General features: G+C 41.2%; 1 protein-coding gene across 4 annotated transcripts in view; it reads left to right on the top strand.

The window, feature by feature from the left end:
- The window catches only part of SRBD1 (S1 RNA binding domain 1), a 181,309-nt gene that overhangs the window by 145,204 nt on the left and 18,295 nt on the right, over window positions 1–17,810 (top strand). For all 4 annotated transcript variants that reach the window (XM_075595801.1, XM_075595802.1, XM_075595799.1 and 1 more), the window contains exons 19-21: window positions 11,100–11,206; window positions 13,108–13,284; window positions 15,272–15,445. In XM_075595801.1, coding sequence (XP_075451916.1) covers window positions 11,100–11,206; window positions 13,108–13,284; window positions 15,272–15,445 — 458 coding nt within the window. The remainder of the gene's footprint in view (window positions 1–11,099; window positions 11,207–13,107; window positions 13,285–15,271; window positions 15,446–17,810) is intronic.

Genomic DNA, 17,810 nt, shown 5'->3' with positions numbered 1-17,810 from the left:
ATCGCGAAGTGTTTTTATTGGGAATTTCCACGTTTTTTATTTTTTCAATTAAATTAGGATAGTTAGAGGTCTTTGCATAAACTATATTTGCACATTGCACATTTAGTCTAATTCATTGTACATAGTGCCTTTTAGTTGTTTTTATATTTACTTATTTAATTTCAGTGATGAGCAAAAAAATGAAACGCCAAACTTTTGCCACATATCTTTATATTAATTGAACATAGATATTTTTTGTGTGGTTTTGTTTTATATATTTTTATTTTTTATATTTATTAATTGTAGGTTAACATGGTCCTAGAACACAAGGCAAATCATTCCATTTAGGTACTGGACATTTTTATCTATATATTTATCCATATATTTGCATAGTCTCATACCTTATTTTGCTGTGGGTTAAATGCAATTAATCATTTTCTCTGGTAAGAAGCAACTCTTAAAGACTGTTAAAATTCAATTAAGACACTCTGCCTTAAATTGCATCCTGCATACAGATCTTAGCTAAAATGGTGCAGGCTATTTCAGTCTCGACATAGATTAAATCAACTCATATGTAAAATATATATTTTCCTGTTTCCCACATGGCATTTGGTCCAAATGGAAATATCTCCTCCCCGTAGCACAGGAAACTCTTGTCCAGGTACTAGTATATAAAGCCCTCCCTCTACCTACAGGATAGTCTTGTTCCTGTCCATCCTCTCCCCCTGAAGCCCCTTCACACAGTGCCTGCAAGCGGAGGAACACATGCTGAGGTATGTCGAGCAGGCCCTGTGTTCGCGCCCAGTGTGAGTGCTGCATCTTAAAGAAGTCCTTCAGTGCTGGAAGGACATGGCTGCGTCTATTTAAAGGGGGGAAAGATTCTATAGTGCATATAGGTGCTGACATTTTTAGAGTAAGTGAGCTGCTGAATAGTTTGAAAGCTGTATCATGCAATGGGTCACTACCCAAATCTAGGTGAGTGCCTAGTTAGTTGCTTATGACCTAAAGAGTGTTCATAAAATATGGCAATATACAGATTTGATATGTATTGTTGGTTCTAAAGAGTTCATGTCTGAATAATGAAGATGTTCTATTTAGTTAATCCAGTACCTCTGGGGACAGCCAGAAGAAGGGACTTCAAAAGCATCCGTAAAAGCATTGCTTCACAAGAAGAAGGCTACGAAAAAATGCGGAATCTGTGCAGCATGTAATAAACTATCCATGGCATCCAAGAAGTTGTGTGAAGATAGCTGGAAGTTATCTGCAACGGAGCCTAACTACCTGATAGACTGTATCCCACAGTGTGGAGTAAGCAGTCTCACAGGATGCTGAAGTCCCAATGAGCCTGGATAAGAGGAGAATCATCTTTTGAGGAGTCTGAGGTTTTTCAGCAGTACTTGGAAGGAGAACATGGTGATTTCTTTCTGAGCAAGAAGTGCTAGCTGAGGATTCTGATTTGTACTTGGATTTGGTGAATCCCTTAATTAAGACAATGAAGGAGGTACTAGAGTTAGAAAAACCAAAGAAGAACATCTGAGGAAGGATAAGCCATTTGGCAGCTCACAGAGGAAAATGAGGTTCTCATCTGCATACAGAGATAAAGGAGATGGAGGCTGAGTGGAGTCAGTCAGACAAGTTGGTAACCCTCAAATGGTTTACAAGAATATATCCCTATTTGAATAAGGTCAAGAGTTGGGAAACCTATCCGACAGTCAATGTGTCAATTACAAGGATCACGAGAAAAAACATGTCGCCGTGGATGATGCAGGTCAATCAAGGATGCTATGGACCATAGGATGGAGAGCATCTTGGGATTTCCTAGTGGCAGTTTAGCGTGCAAGCCGGCAGGAGCCACAACATCACTTTCCATGAGTATCTGGCTGGTTAGACAATGTGGATAACTCGTTAGAAAAAGGTGTTAAACGAGCATCAATCCTGGGTGTTCTGGTGGAAAATTAGTTGGCGACAGATTATATCGCTGAAGCATTGTTGGACATAGTGCCATACCTCTTGCAGATAGTTGTACAATCAGTAGCGGCAATTAGAGCATTGTGATGAAGGTATTGGGTGGCATATTCTACTTCAAAGGAAAATCTATGTTCCCTGCCTTTTGAGGTTAAATATTTATTAGAATTAAATCTTGACGCAAAAATATTCAAGGTTTCAGGAGAAAGAAGTGCGTTCCTTTCGTAGGAGAGGCCAAGGCGCACTTTCCCGGGAAGACCTTTTACTTTGACTACCACTCCATGCTGGTTGTCATGAAAATCTTTTGTGGCTCCTGAGGATCATTTGGAAGGAACATCTTTGCATGAAATGAGATGAGCCCTGCAGTGCGCAGTGGGAGCAAGGTTGGCACAGTTTGCAACTGTATGGCTAGGTCCCCGCTGCCTGCTGCAGCGCGCGCTATGGTGTGCACTGCTGGAACAAGAACCGCCCCTCAATCGGGCCGGGCTCGCTACCTACGCGGCCAGATCTGGCAACGGAGTGCTAGCCACGCCCCCGGCGGGTCAGCCAATGAACGCGAACCTGTTGGGTAACGTCATTGCCACCCACCCCCGCCACACCCCCTTCCTGTCTTTCCCCCTGCAGCTCTGCACAGACAGGGAAACAGAGCTGCACGCGCCGACAGCTTGGCAGGCGCGTGTGTAGCACTGACACTGGGGCCATAGCCTATGGACTCACAATGTAAGACAAATGGGTTTTTCAAGTCATCTCGGCAGGTTACCATCTAGAGTTTGCACAAGAAGCACAGCAAAAGAAATATAACTTGATGTCCAAAGCCTCCCCTAGAAGTTTAGGCATTAGACCCTATTCTAGAAGACTTGATGTTGAACAAAGTGATGAGAGGTTTCTTGCTTGCAGAAAAGTACAGGAATATATTCCAGAATATTTCTGGTCAAGAAAGGATCCGGAGAGTTCAGAACTCTGTATGTAACCGTCTGTACTTTTATTTTTTGTTTGTCAATCTTGCTTTGTTTATGTTGTTTTGACTTGTTACCCCATCCTACTTGGTTTTTTTTCTGTATCCCTAAAATTGAAGCCGGAGTGGACTATTTTTTTTTTATTCTGGATGGTCTCATTAAACACAGTCATTCAAGTAGTCAGACCAATGTACTAGTTGGTATCTACAGCTCTATAGGACACATATCTTCACATACCAATTGCTCAAAATAATAAAAAAATCTCAGGTTTGCAATAAAAGGGAAGCATTACATACACTGCCCTTCTGTTTGGATTAGCGTAGAAATACTCATGCAAAATGACAAATCATTTTTACATGTACTGATTTTTTTAAAGGCGTGTAATGGTTTGAGTATGTATATTTTTATTCGTATAGTGCCAGCCAGGTACACGGCTCTACATGAGATATAATATAGATGGGATAAGTACATCAAGACATAAATGTAACTTTGGGAGAAAGGAGTCACTGCCCTGAAGAGCTTACAATCTAATCTGCATGTGAGGAGATTTAACAAACAGTAGGAAAATAGTAAATTTGAGTTCGTTGGCTAGTGTGGTATACGAGCAAACTGTAGTTTAGTGAATAGTGATTATCCAAAACTGTTTAAATACTTTGTTGAACAGGTGTGTTTTCAGATTGCAGTTTGAGAGAGAAGGTGCTTGGCATGTGTTGATATCGCGAGTGGTCCTGAACTAAATAGTTGTAAAGTTGAGAGCTGTAGTGGCACGGGTTATAGAGAAGCCTGAGCAGTGGCAAACGAGCCAGTTGGATAGCTGGGACTGGACTGTAGATGTGACGGCCGGTGTGGATAGATACTGTACATCTGTGTGTCATCTGCATACAGGTGATACTTGAAGCCAAATGAATGAATAAGGTCACGATGGGAAAGTGTAAAGAGACAAAAGAGAAGTCCCAGAACCGCGCCATGAGGTACCCAAACAAAAAGATCGACAACGGAGGAGGTGTTTGAAATAGATACAACAAAGGAACATTTAGAAAGGTAGGTAGAAAGCCAGGGCTTTCTCGTGAACACCAAGGGGTGGAGAGTCTGAAGAAGTGGGTGACTAATAGTATCAAAGGCTGCAGACTGGTCAAGAGGAATGAGAAGGGAGTAATGTCCATGATATTTAGTAATCTGGAAGTTGTTTGCTTTTTTGGTGACTGCTGTTTCAGTAGAGTGAGCAGTGCAACAATCTGATTGGGGATGCTAGGGCAGAGCATAGGAGATTAAGGGCAAAGAGACACCAGCGGAGAGGGATGAGTTGAAAATGTAAGTGCAAGGATCAGAGTGGGAGCAAGAGGTCGGATGAGTTGGAAAGGAATGGTATCAGGCTGGCAGTTTGTAGTAGCCGACGAAAAGTGTGACTGAGATACTTCCTCCTCTGTTACAGGGGGAGAGTACTTTTCATGAAAACGTGTTCTCAAATTAATTAACCGTAATTTTAAAAGTAGATGAATATCAAATATGTTCAGCAACTTCTGATATGTATATTATGACATAACTAGATACCAATGCGATGTCTTTTTTTGTGATGTGATTAAAACTGCAATCTGCCAGAAGCCTTATGAGTTAAACTTGTATAATGTTTCTATTCTGCACTTAGACATGTCCTGCTTTTATTTAACATTTAAACATTTTTTTTTTGTGTGTTAAAAATCCCCATCTCTTGCTTCTGAGGTTAGCTTGGTAACCTCAGACTGCACCAGGCTCTGGGGAGAGCTCGATTTTAACCTCCCAGACACTTAATATTTCAAATGCTTATGTCAGGTCTTAAGGATTAAAAAACATTTTGGAAAGGGCAAGAAGCGATCTATTAAAGTAAAACTAAAATACAAAAAAAAGGCTATCCGCGCAGACTGCTGCTTTAAAAAGAGTACAGTGAGTTTGTAATGGATTTAAACATTGTCTGCTCCTTGCCAAAAAACAATTCTATGTAAACTGCATTGTATACCATAGCACAATATAAGAAATATATTTTTTATTTTTGTAACTTACAGATGCAGTGTTATCTAAGTTCATTTTGGGCACAAGGAAACTGCTGCTGAATGGGACCCGGTTGCGGCTTGCCCATGCCCAATAGCCCAGTAAACTGGCTTCCCTGAAAGGATTTAACGCAGCTGGCGTCCTGCATCTCAATGAGACTCCCCGTGCGTTAATCCTTCTTGGCCAGCCTGTAAGAGCTGCACCAAGAGAGCAGAGAGAAGCAGTCCCTCTCTGTGTGTCCCCGCACAGCTCTTACACCAGATTGCGCTGGTTTTTTTTTGTTTGTTTTTTAGAAAATATGATTGAAGCAGGGGGTCTCCAGAGCTGAACCGCATTCATTTTGGATCCGAAGACCCCTGCTTCCCAAGGTACAGGCTTCCGTATCAGGTGCCGGTGTCTCCTGCAAGTTTAAATCTCTTGCATCACGGCCCACGTGACCGGAACATTTAAACTTGCAGCAGATACCAGCACCCCACACTGAGGCCTATATCTCGGGAAGCAAGGGGTCCCCTGACATGAAATTCATGCGGTTAAGCTCTGGAGACCCCCTGCTCCAAACCTATGTACTAAAAATAAAATGAAAGTAAAAATCCATTACCTTAGTTGCTAACTGCTACGGTCATGACAAGGTTAAAACCCTTCACGCCCACCCACATTCCCTGGGTGACCTAACCACTCAACCCACTCTAGACTAATGCCCAATATACCTATTAGCCAATGTGGCTAATAGTGGTTTTGAGCATTAACCAAAATAAAATACACATTCTGTACTGTACAGTACAGTAATTACCAACATTTTTTTAATAAAATTCATTTGAAACCTAAAACCATTGATTGTCACTGTGGAGTACTAGACACTCTCAATGGAGAGTCTATATATCCACATTGGCAATCACTATTAAGCTTTAATGATAAAAATACATTAACAATGAAAATACATTAATAACCCCATTTCATTACCTTTGTGGCTAACGGCTAAAGAAATGAAGGGGGTTAACATTCCCGGTTCTCCCCCCCCGGAGACCTAACCACCCTCCCTTGGGTCAACTACCCCCATCACCCACCCCCTCTACCACCAACACCCACCGTAATGGGCAGTAGCCTTATTAGCCACATCTTGCTAATAGCGCTTTTGCCCATTTTTGAAGCTTAAACAAATATACATTACAAAACACAATAAAATACAGTACACATTACAATGAAATCAAACAATACCATTAAAAAAATCATCAAATCCATTGATTGTAACTGTGGCTCTTTGCCCTCAACGGGGGCACATATAGTTTAATTGGCAATCAATGGGCACCCTAGTACTCACATTACCCATCCCCTCTACCCCCAAGAATCCCCCCACCACCACCACACAATAATGGGTAATAGCCCCCTTAGCCAGATCTGGCCAATAGAGCTTTTGCCCATTCAAAAGCAATCAATGTTCACCCTATAGTAAATAAAAGTAGTACTTATCCCTGCCAGGATGAAGGCTGTCCACATCATCCTCCTCCATGACACCAACATCCAATATAGGCCCAATGCCCAACCATTAAAACGCTATGTACTGGCCAGAAACCCCCTAATTACCTTAGCGGGTAGTAACCGCTATGGTAATTAAGGGTTTAATCCCTCCCGCTACACATTGGAGACATAATCACCATCCCCGGGGCAACTACACCATCACCCACCCCCTTTACCTCATCACCACACGCAGTATTGTGCAATAGCCCTATTAGCCAAATATGACTAATAGTGGTTCGCCCATTTGTGAACACTTGCCATTAAATTCATTGATTGTCACTGTGGTTACCTATGCCCTCAATGGGGGCACAGATTGCCAATGTGACTATCAATGGGCGCCCTATAGTCAATATATTATTTTCTAACCCTTGTTGGGATGAAGGCTCCTCCTACAACAGCGGCACTAATAAAATCTGAACCCGAAGCATTGAGCCTCACTGAACCCGAAGCAATGATCCTCAGCTTGCATTAAAGTTGAACAACCCCAAAACCAGAAAAACAATTAATGTCCGGTGGCACAAAAATAAGCACCAAAAAAAACAACCAGGAACAAAATAAATACACAAACCAATCCTTGCCTGATGACACAAAAATAAATAAAGGTTGAAATCCAGGATCCTCCGTTGCTTGAAGAGACGTCACCGATGGGTAGATCTTCTTTTCTTCCTTAGAGGTGTTGAAACCACCTCCACTTCCTGTCAAATGAGACGTGACAGGTATTATAGAAGACCTGAGACGTCACATTTGACAGACACATGTTACATCCACCAATCCGATTGGTGGATATACCATGTGAACAGGCATCAATTTTGGCGAAATAATTCTCTACCAAATGTGACCACCTTTTAAAGGGAGGGAAGCACAACCAATCAGGTACCATATGCTTCCCTCCCTTTAAGGTGATGTCACATCATCCAAAAAAGGGAAGGCATCACATCCACCAATCGGATTGTGTTGTGTTGAAAGCATCAGGCTAAAGATACAAAACCACTATTTACCTCCATGGAATGTCATTCTTCATAGCCCGAACAGTACAAATACTTGAAAATGTTCAATAATTGTTTTGTTATGTAGTACCAATAAAGTGCATCACATAATCATTCTACTATTTCTTGTGTTTGACCAAATCCCAAAGTGTTTAATGTAAGCCGTTTTGATAACGCTACAGCTATCATTTTTTTTTCTTCCTTGCCATTGGTTATTCCTATTGTAGTACTGCAGCGTCTGATCGTGCCAACAGTTTGAGAATGTGTCATAAAACTATGAATCTGTATTTAAATGTGGAAAAGACCATCCTTGTTTATCCTTTTCATCATGCCAATTTCCACAACAGTTAAAACTGTAGTCGTTGAAATGCTTCATAGACTATTGAACACAGGTAGACAGGAAAAGTACTTTCTTCACGCTCCACTGGCTCATAAACATTGACATTGCTGATATTACCATCTTTTGTTGAGTGATAAGTGAATCCTTTTCGGGAAGACGTTGGGACACAGACACTGAAATGCAGTTGTTTGCCGGTTTTGTAAGGTTATACTGATGATTGAGATTAGCTGATGTGATATTTTGAAACCATCAAAACACGTTTTGTTCCCAGATCATATAACTGCTAGGAAATGCATGATCAGGTACCTTAATACTGTTGGTAAATAAATGTATTGTTATTTGTAAAGGTACGACTACAGTATGTTCTGCTGTGCACTACTAAAGAACTTTTACAAAGAGATGTGATTTAAAGGGACTAGCCCTCCCTACTCTTTTTTTAAAACACGCATTTTTGCTGATTTTCACTTTTTTGAAGCCTGTTCAGGTTCTGCAGTATATGGATTCCGTTGTATGCTGTTGCATCCTGAATATCTGACTTTACATTGCATGCTTTTGGTAACTTTTATAATTGTAGCTTTTCCTCTGGTAACACTATTGGGTAAAGTAAATGGTCTTGCGGCACTCCTACTAATCTGCTAAATATATTAAAGGTACTGTGCTGGTGCTGTCTTGAGAGAGTGGCCGGGACTTCACAACCACCGTAGGTATAAATTGTAATAAACGGTGTAGTCTCCCTTTGCCGCACATTCATACAACTCCTAAAGAGGATGCATTTAAATCATTTTTTATTGCAGGTGTCCTTTGGACGCACAATGTTTCCACTGCACCTGAGGGAGGGGGTTCCCCCAAAATGTTGTGCTTCCATAGGACAGCGGCAATAAAAAAATAAAAGTGATTTAAATTAATCCTGGAGGATTATGAAGGTGCGGCAAAGGGAGACTGCACTGTTTACTACGATGTGACTATGGGGAATAATACCTGTGCATCTTTTATGATTTCTAATCAGAAGTTACAAAATCAGATGCTGCATATTTTTAAGAGCGCTTAAACTCGGTTGTGGGTGGTTTCAAAAAACAAATCATGCTTTTACTTTTGGTAGGTGGTGTTGAAAAATGGCCACTTTGATATACAGGGCTACAAAAATAAATTGGCAGTCATTAGCAAAATGCAAAGGAGAAGGTGTCAGCCGCTCATCTTTAATACGCTAAGGATAATAGAGGATAAAGGAATGGGGTGCATGGGGAATAAGGATAGACATATACAAAAACGGATCAAGAAATGATCAGCATAAAGAAACCCCTATTGTTGCACTCAACCAAACAATAGGGGTATCTTTATACTGATCATTTCTTGTACAGGTCATTAGTCAGACAGAATATTTGCTAGATGGGGAAATATCTGCACCCAATCCCACAAGAACAATTATTTGAAATGAATAAAAATACACCTGTACATATCTGGGTGCACTTCTTACTTATTGTGGTACTGTACAGTACATGAACGCTATTGTGTGGATGTGCATAAATGTGGGGGGTCCCTTGTTCTACCCCAGCTCTTTTTATTCTCTAACCGACAGCTAATTTATGCTAACCCTTCTTTTTTCCTGTCTCTTTTTTTTTCCTTTGCATTAATTCATATTTTTGTGTACAAGTGTGCACAGATTTACCATCTTTCGGCCCTTCTTCCCTTAGACCTACTTTCTTTATTAATCCTGCAATGTATTTTCTTTCTTGCTGTCTCCTACTACTTTCTCACATCCGGCATATCTTTATCTCTACATCATCTCCCCACTGCCACTTCACATCTCACTCCTATTGTGCTCCTCCCCACACACATCACCCTTCTCACACCCCACTCACACATACTTCTTAACGTACCTGTTCACCCACATATCCCCTCCTAATTTGCCCCCTGATTCTTTCTTTCTTCCTAATTTGACCCTTGCACACATCTCACTCCTAATTTTTCCCACGCACCTCTTCCTCCTAATTTGTCTTCACCCTTTTAATTTCCCCCCACAAACCCATCCTCCTCATTTGACTCCACACACATTGTTACACAGCTATGACCTGATCCATACTACTCACATTACCCAGACGTCACTCTTCTCTCCTTCCTGTGGCCCAGGCTCTACTAGCAGAGTGCAGTTTGTGTAGCCGTAAGACGAAGTGACAAAGCTGAGGCTGTGACAAGGGCAGTATAATAGAATAAGAGAGAAAAAGAAGGCCCTAAATAAAGCACTCTAGTATGTGTATCAGTACAAATCACATAAGGTTTATTGATAAGTTGTCACAGAACAAAAATGGTTAAAACAAAGCACAGAAATGTTAAAATACAGCATGGATCCCCTGTTCATTACAGAGCTAAACAACTCCTCAAAAAAGGATACCCAAAATACACTCAGATAGTATTCTGAAACACCTGACAAAATAAACCTGGTGTTACACCCAACAGACTAAGTAATCACGGCTAGGGCTATGTAATCATGTAATCATGTAATCATCAGCAAAAGGTCATATATGCCTACTATCCCCTATAGTGTAGGGTTTGTCTGAAGCGACAAAGAGTTGTAGGTAAGTGACAGCAGAGATACACAATACAGCCTACAAAGCATATGTAAGCCTATAGCTGAATAGAGTGATACATCACCTATGGTCTGGTGCAGTGTGGTCGGTACATGTGGGGGAGAACATGGAGGGATGTTAGAGCATAGTAATGTTGCCCAGAGAGGGGACAAACCAGGGGATCCTGCCTGCTAGACCTGCTCCTACGCGTTTCGGCACACAGCCTTCTACTGGGAGTGGTGATGTAAACAGGGTAACATGCAGGTTTAAAAAGGGAACTAATTGGGCTAGTAGGTGTGGTCACCTGGCAAAAATCAGATTGACATAGATTATGCCAAGGACAAACAGGTGTGTGCTAAAGATGAGGCTGTATGAGTCAGTGATGGTCATAGGTTATCAGCCAATAAAAATGTATTATTGTAGTCTTTACACATATGTAAAATGTGTCCTATTATTACGCATTTCACAAAAGCAATGCTCACCATAAACTGAGAACAGATTTTAATACATCCTTTAACCTTACTATGACGTACTTTAGTATATTGTATACTGTATACATATATATATATATATATATATCAGCTTGGTAAGAAATGATACAGTACTTGTTCTTTTCACAAATGATTAATGCTTATTTTGTTCTAATCCCTTTTGAAAAATATTACCATTTATAATCACAGCCGTAATTGACCATACATGCCCTGTTATGACCTAGTTAAATGACCCTTCTTCAGTTAGATAACTTAATCTTTGCACCTTTTTCTTTCAGCATGACGTCTCACAGACATTGTTGAAAGGTACCCTGGACAGTGTGGTTGAAGAGTGTGTCAGCTTTGTGGGAGTGGATATAAACATCTGCTCTGAAATTCTATTGAGGTAAACGGAATACATTGCTTTACCATCAAATGAATGACTTTAATTAACAGGGTCAAGCATCCAACTCTTGAGTTAACATGTTAACCCATTCCATATTGGCATGGCTTGCAACACATTGATTTATGGTTCAATTCCCAGCCCCTGCAAACTTGGTGTGTTGCACACCCTTCCAGCACGAAACGGGTTACACTGCACAATGCATGTTCAGGCTGCTTCACCTGCTTATGGCATGGTTCTTTGGAAAGCAGAGGCTAATGCTCCTTATAAAGACCTTTTGTTACTGATGGTTATTAATTCTTGTTTGTGTTGGCTTTTCTCTGATCATAATAGCTGAGAAAATAATAACATAAATATTGGTTTGCCATTTTTCTTTATATAATTTAGTCATCATTTTCACAAAAGTGCTTCATAAAGTTCTGTACTGTGAGAAAAAAATTGTAGCATTTTTTTAAAACAACTCTGAATTACTTTTTTAATGTATTATCATGCAATAAGCAATTTTTGTTTCTATACCAACCATTTACAAAGTCACATCCCCTTCCGCTTCTGAAACAGACTCTGGCACACCCCTTTTTGAGCCATGATCTCTCTAGCAGTGCACCAATTGTATCTAGTGACGGCCTGGTCACATGATCTTCCCCACAGAACTTTGCAACTTTTGTCCTGCTTCAGCACAGATGGGTTCCACTGAACCACTGATTGAGCCACCTGTGCTAAAGCAGGAATATCATGAAAACTTGACCTGTTGGTGGCCTTTGAGGACTGGAGTTGGCTACCCCTGCACTAGACTGCACTTAACTTCCCTTAACTTCCCGGACACTTAATATTCCAACAGCTTATTTCTTTTGATCGACTTTATAAAATAAAAGCAGTGCTGTAAAGGGCAAGGGGAGATCTTTTAAAGAGAAAAAAAGAAAACATTAATGAACACAGACCGCTGCCTTTACATTGCATATATATATATATATAAACAGTTCACATTTTTCACAGTATTAAAACAGTGATAATCTTGAGGTAACATGCAAGCAAAGCTTTATTGTAATAGGGAATTACTTAATTCATATTTTGGCTTAGTGAGACTGTCTTAGTGGTAAGGACACTGCTTTTCACATGAGTAAAACTGTTTTGTATCTCGGCGTCTGCCTTTTGACATTGGGCAAGTCATGTTGTATCCTTCCTACTCAGCCACTAGACCAGCGGTGCGCAAACTGGGGGGTGAGGGGTTGACAGAGGCCCCGTGTGCTTCCCGAAGGCACTTAAATGAAGTGCCAGGGAAGGGGCGAAGGCCTCTGTAAACCTCACTTACCTTGGCTTCGGAGTCGCATACCATGGAAACGCAGTAGCAAATGACACCGCGAGGTCATGCGACGTCACATTGCCATGGCGTCCTGACGCTGGAGCCGAGGTAAGGGGGGGGGGGTGCGAAGAGAGGGGAACAGCCGGCAGGCGGGCGCAGGGAAAAAAGATTGCGCTTCCCTGCACTAGACTATAAACTCTTATTGTGTCTATACATTTGATTCTACAGTGCTGCATATATTTTCAGTAATTATACCTTAAAAAGGAGACGTATATTATACATTTGTATAAACAAACATTATATATTTTAAACAAGATAGTATCAATGAAAGGTTATTAAAAGTGCAGACTTTTTGTGGAGAACTTAACAAATATATAATGAAAATGGTAAAAGCAATTCTGTTGCATCTTCCTGTAGAGTAAAATGGTCTCTTTCCTGCAGTTATTGTTAATAATGCAATTTGTATTATATTTTGTTGAAGAAATACCTCAGAGAATCCAGATTGCAATAAGGGATATAGAATAGATTGCCTTGAATGGAACTTGTTATATGCTTAATGCCTTATATAACATACGTGCACGATCATGTCTATTTTCATTCTTAGGCATATTGCAGGGCTGAATGCAGCTAGAGCCAAGAATGTCATTGAATGGAGAGAGAAGAATGGGCCCTTCATTAACCGACAGCAAATCAAGAGTATTAAAGGATTGGGTCCCAAGTCCTTCCAGCAATGCGCTGGCTTCATTAGAATTAACCAAGAATATGTCAGGAGCTTTTGCAGGTAATGTACTTCCCTGCTAAAGTTCTGTGTCATCTAAAATGTCTGTTCTTGAAAATAAAATATATATGGTACAAACTTTTTTTTAAATACATTACATTTCTATTTTTATTATACATATTTGTGTAATATGAATATCCCTTTTATTTGCACACAGTATATGAGCAGATTTTCTTTTGGCTCACTTATTCTGACCTTAATACAAGATCAACAAAACACAGACTACAAATTTTTAGTATAATTCTGTGTTAAGTGGATGTTATTTGTGTCCTTTCCAAGTGACAATGTTTCAAATGTCACAAATAATTCTAGAAATGGAGGCATGTTATAAAATGATGTCACATTTCATAGGGTTTGCCGGCCTTTTCAAATTATGGATATCCTCTATTACAGTCTTTCACAACCGCTCGTTCGGGAACACCGAGGTGTTTGTGAGGTGTATTGAAGGGGCTCACAAAAAAATGGAATGGATCACAAGCAGTACAGTGGGTTCCTGAGCCCGAGTGGGGACTGCGCACTTATTAAGGCCTCAAGCTGCACTGTAAGGCCTTGGACCCGCTGCGCTCGTTGGCGCGGGCGGCAATGTAGCGAGTTCCCCACCAGCAGGGGAATCCTTGCGAGCCGGTCCCGGTCCCCACTGGCTGCACAGCTGACTACACGCTGTGGCGCGTCAGCCGCTAGGAGACACCACAGAATGGTGTTTCCTAGCGTTGACGCGTCACGTGGTGTGGCTGTGAGCCAATGGGGAGGGGAGGCTGCGGGAGGAGGAGAGGCTTCGGGGAGCGGGGAGGAGTGTGGAGTGAAAGCAGCGTGAGTGCCTCTCTGTGTGTGTGTCTGAGTGTGTGCGTGCCTGCCTGTGTGTGCCTGTCTGTGTGCGTGCCTGTCTGTCTGTCTGTCTGTGTGTGTGTGTGTGTGTGTGTGTGTGCCTGCCTGCCTGCCTGCGTGTGTGTGTTTTTTTTACTTACCTGCAGCCCGTGGAGGGAGGGGGGGGAAGAGTAGCGGGTCCCTCCGCTCAAGCCACGCCCCCCCCTCCCTGTCTCCTCCCACTCCCGCCCACCTCCCGCTCCGGCCCCTCACGTCATGGCCGCGCCCCCTCACGTCATGGCCGCGCCCCCCCCGACCCGTTTGGCCACGCCCCCCCCCGCTCCGAGAAAAGTATCCTGTAGACCGCAGATCGCGGTACAGCGAGTTGCACGCGCCGCCGGCAAGCAAGCCAGCCGTGCGGACGCGTGCAACGGGACCTTAGCCTAATGTGGGTGGTATATCTGTCAATTACAGCAGGAGCTTCCAAAGTAGTCGCTCCCAACAGTGCTTTGCATTCCCAGTGGCAAGGCATTGTGGGCCGTGACTTTGGAATCTCCCGCAGTGATTGACAGCTATACCATACCACCCATGCTGTCTGCACACACTGAGGGGCAGTTTGGGGCCCTATTAAACGTGTGTTCCCCCCACAAGCTCAGAACACTAGGTTGCCTGGGATGGGTCAAACAGTTTTGTTAGCGATCGTCTGATAAGTAGGCAATAAGATGCATTAATTAGGGGTTTGTAGAAAAAAGCTTTTCTAGCAGAGGGTGCGCAAAGTAAAGAAGGTTGGGAACCACAATTATAAGATTCCAGAAAGGGGGTGTTTCATATATTGTGCTATAAAGATTCCAAAATGCGTTAATACCAGAGTTTTTTTCTATGGGAGAAAGACCTAAAACATTCCTTTAGGAAAAGTTTTTTTTAATATACCAGATAGGCGCCTGATTGTTAGACAGCAGAAATATTATTGCCTTTTGACTTTTTCATCATTTAAAAAAAAAAATATATGCAACAACTGAGTGCTACACCATATAATGGAAAGGTTACTATGGGCAGAATAAAAATGAACAGAAATGTGAGGTTTTTAGAATAGATGATGCCATTTTCCGTACTTTGTAAGACTCCAGCTGTATGAGGAATCATAGCAAGTAATCATTCAGCTACTATGTCTTTTTTCTTTTGACAGGGAGCAAGCAGGAGGTCAGGCCTCAAACTCTGGCGGAGCAAGTTTGGCAGATGTTCACAGCACCGTTTCTAAACCGGGCAAAAAAACGAGTAAAGCAGCAGCGAATGTTGCTTCCGTGCCAAACCCTTTGGATCAAACTTGTATCCACCCCGAGTCATATGCTATAGCAATGAGGTAAGGACTATGTCAAGGTGAGAACTGTTTTACCAGATTGCCAGCTTCATTTTCGTTAATGCAAATATTTTCTACAATGTTATTTTCTGCAGTTTTGGCATCAAATTGAAGAAAATATAAATGTGGGTGGAATAGAATATGTATTTCTAAGAATGTTTTACGATCTTTAGTATTTTGATCAATAGAATTCTCATTTAGAATTGAAATAGTTTACAGTGGATGAGCAAGTGCTTGCACAGCTGACTTACATTTGTCAATATGTACAGAAGACAATTGTACTGGACCATTGTTTCGGAAATTGTTGAAGCAGCTGGCCTTTTTTCATTCATTGTAAGAACAAATTCTTGATACGTTGAACATCATTTTTCCTTACCATCATAAACATTTCTTTTCATGTGTAATATTATTTGTCCAGTTTTCCCAGGTTCACGTGAAGATAGCGAAGGGCTTTATATTACTTAGTCTTTCATTCATAAAATCTGAAATCGGGGATTGAAAGACGTGAATTTGTGATGGGTAGAAAGTGTGTGCAGGGCAAAAAGGGAAGAGAAGGAATCCGGAAAAAGGGAGTAAAGGGGCTTGACAAAAACGTTAAAATAAAGGAAATGAGAATGATCAACATCATGAGATGTTTCCATTTCAAAAGTCTGTAAATGTACTATGAAATACCCAATAAGTAAGTTTACAGGGACAGAAGGGCCAACTCAAGGTTCACTATTGCCAATGAAAATAACTGAAGTTACCAGTGAATGTTGGTTTGTTTTAAAGGATGACCACGAGCATGTTCAGAATGTTGTTGCTTTGATCCATTCACGCTATAAAGTCCATGCAATTAAGTAAATGTATAAAAGAAAAAATACATGTTTTCAGCTTCATCTCGCAGCACTTGGAAGCTAATAAATAAATCTTTTTGGTATCGCTAGGATGTGGTGTTAAATTGTCCTTCAGTGTTAAAGGAGCAGTTCTCCCTGTGTGTTTATTTTTTTAAAGATTTCTTCACAATACTGCACAGTAGGATATTTATTTTCACCTCTAGTTTTTTCCATGGTCACTGATTTATTCACAAATTTATTTTCCGTGAACTGTATATTTCAATCAAAAAAGAAGCGCTAAAACATCAATTGGTATGGCTGCCAATTCCCTCTCAGTGACATTAGTAGACCTCAAAAAAACCTTTATCTAAGAAGATACAGTACTGGAAGATTTTTTTATTTTATTATTTTTTTAAGGCCATTTGTTGTCTGCATGAAAAACAACTTAAGGAGCAGATTATAGTAGGCGCGCCTGTCGCCCGAGCGATCTCTGCACGGTGATCCGGGGAGGCGTGGCCGTGACGTCATGAGGTTGGTTCGCCCTCATTGGCTGAATCGCTCACGTGACCCGGACGCCTCGTGACAAAGACAAAAATTTTGGCGGGCTAAAAATTCTGCGGCGCCGTCGTGCTTCATAGCGCGCACGGTCACACACTCTATGGCCTGCCTTATAGAGGTGCAGCCTGTTGTTCGCGCCACACGGTTGCTCACAGTATGAACGGGGCATTATGCTGCCTGGTGGAGTGGAGGAAGTGCTGGACATAAACAGCAGGAGTTGCCATGTGGACACGCTGCTTTTAAAAAAATAAAAAGGTCATTAAAATAGAAAACGGCTAAGAAAATCAAAATAATGTTGGTAGTCTGCTTGAACAGTGCATCAAATGGGGGACACTTTCAAAGTAGAAGGAGTGGAACAGATTGCAGAGCAACAAATGGGTTAAAAAAAAACCCAGTGAGCCTCCAGTTGGTTTGAATGGCGAACAACCATGCTCGATAGTGTCACCCTGCAGCTATGCGATACCGAAACCAGAAATGTTAACACATTATCCATTACAACAACCTTTATTGGCAGCATGGTTCGACAGCGACTCATATGACTATACCACATTGCTAAAATGGTGCGATTTGTTCTAAAAGTACGTTTTGATATGCCCATCACATGCAGTAAAGACTCTTGTATATATTCTATAATACTATAATAGAATTTATGCACGTATTATCTGATCTAGCAGGTCAACTATTCTATTAAAAGAGATCATTACTCACTGATGTTTATTGGGATAACCTAAAGCTGATTCAAAACTCTTTCGCCACATGATGGGTTTTTATCACACCGAGATCATACGTGTTTTATCGGGTAAAAGAGAAGATACGGATTTGGTGTTTTGTTTTGAAAGTGATAGTATTGCACTACTATTAATCTCTGGAACAATATGTAATGGTGTATCATGTTGCTTTACTGTAACACATGGCACTGTTTACTCTTGAATCATGTTGCTTGAATATACTTTGCAGCTTTGAAAGTAAGCACATAGGGATGTATAATGTTAACC

Source organism: Ascaphus truei, chromosome 4, assembly GCF_040206685.1.
Source record: "Ascaphus truei isolate aAscTru1 chromosome 4, aAscTru1.hap1, whole genome shotgun sequence".
Lineage (NCBI taxonomy): Eukaryota > Metazoa > Chordata > Amphibia > Anura > Ascaphidae > Ascaphus > Ascaphus truei.
This window is presented reverse-complemented; position numbering and strand designations above follow the sequence as displayed.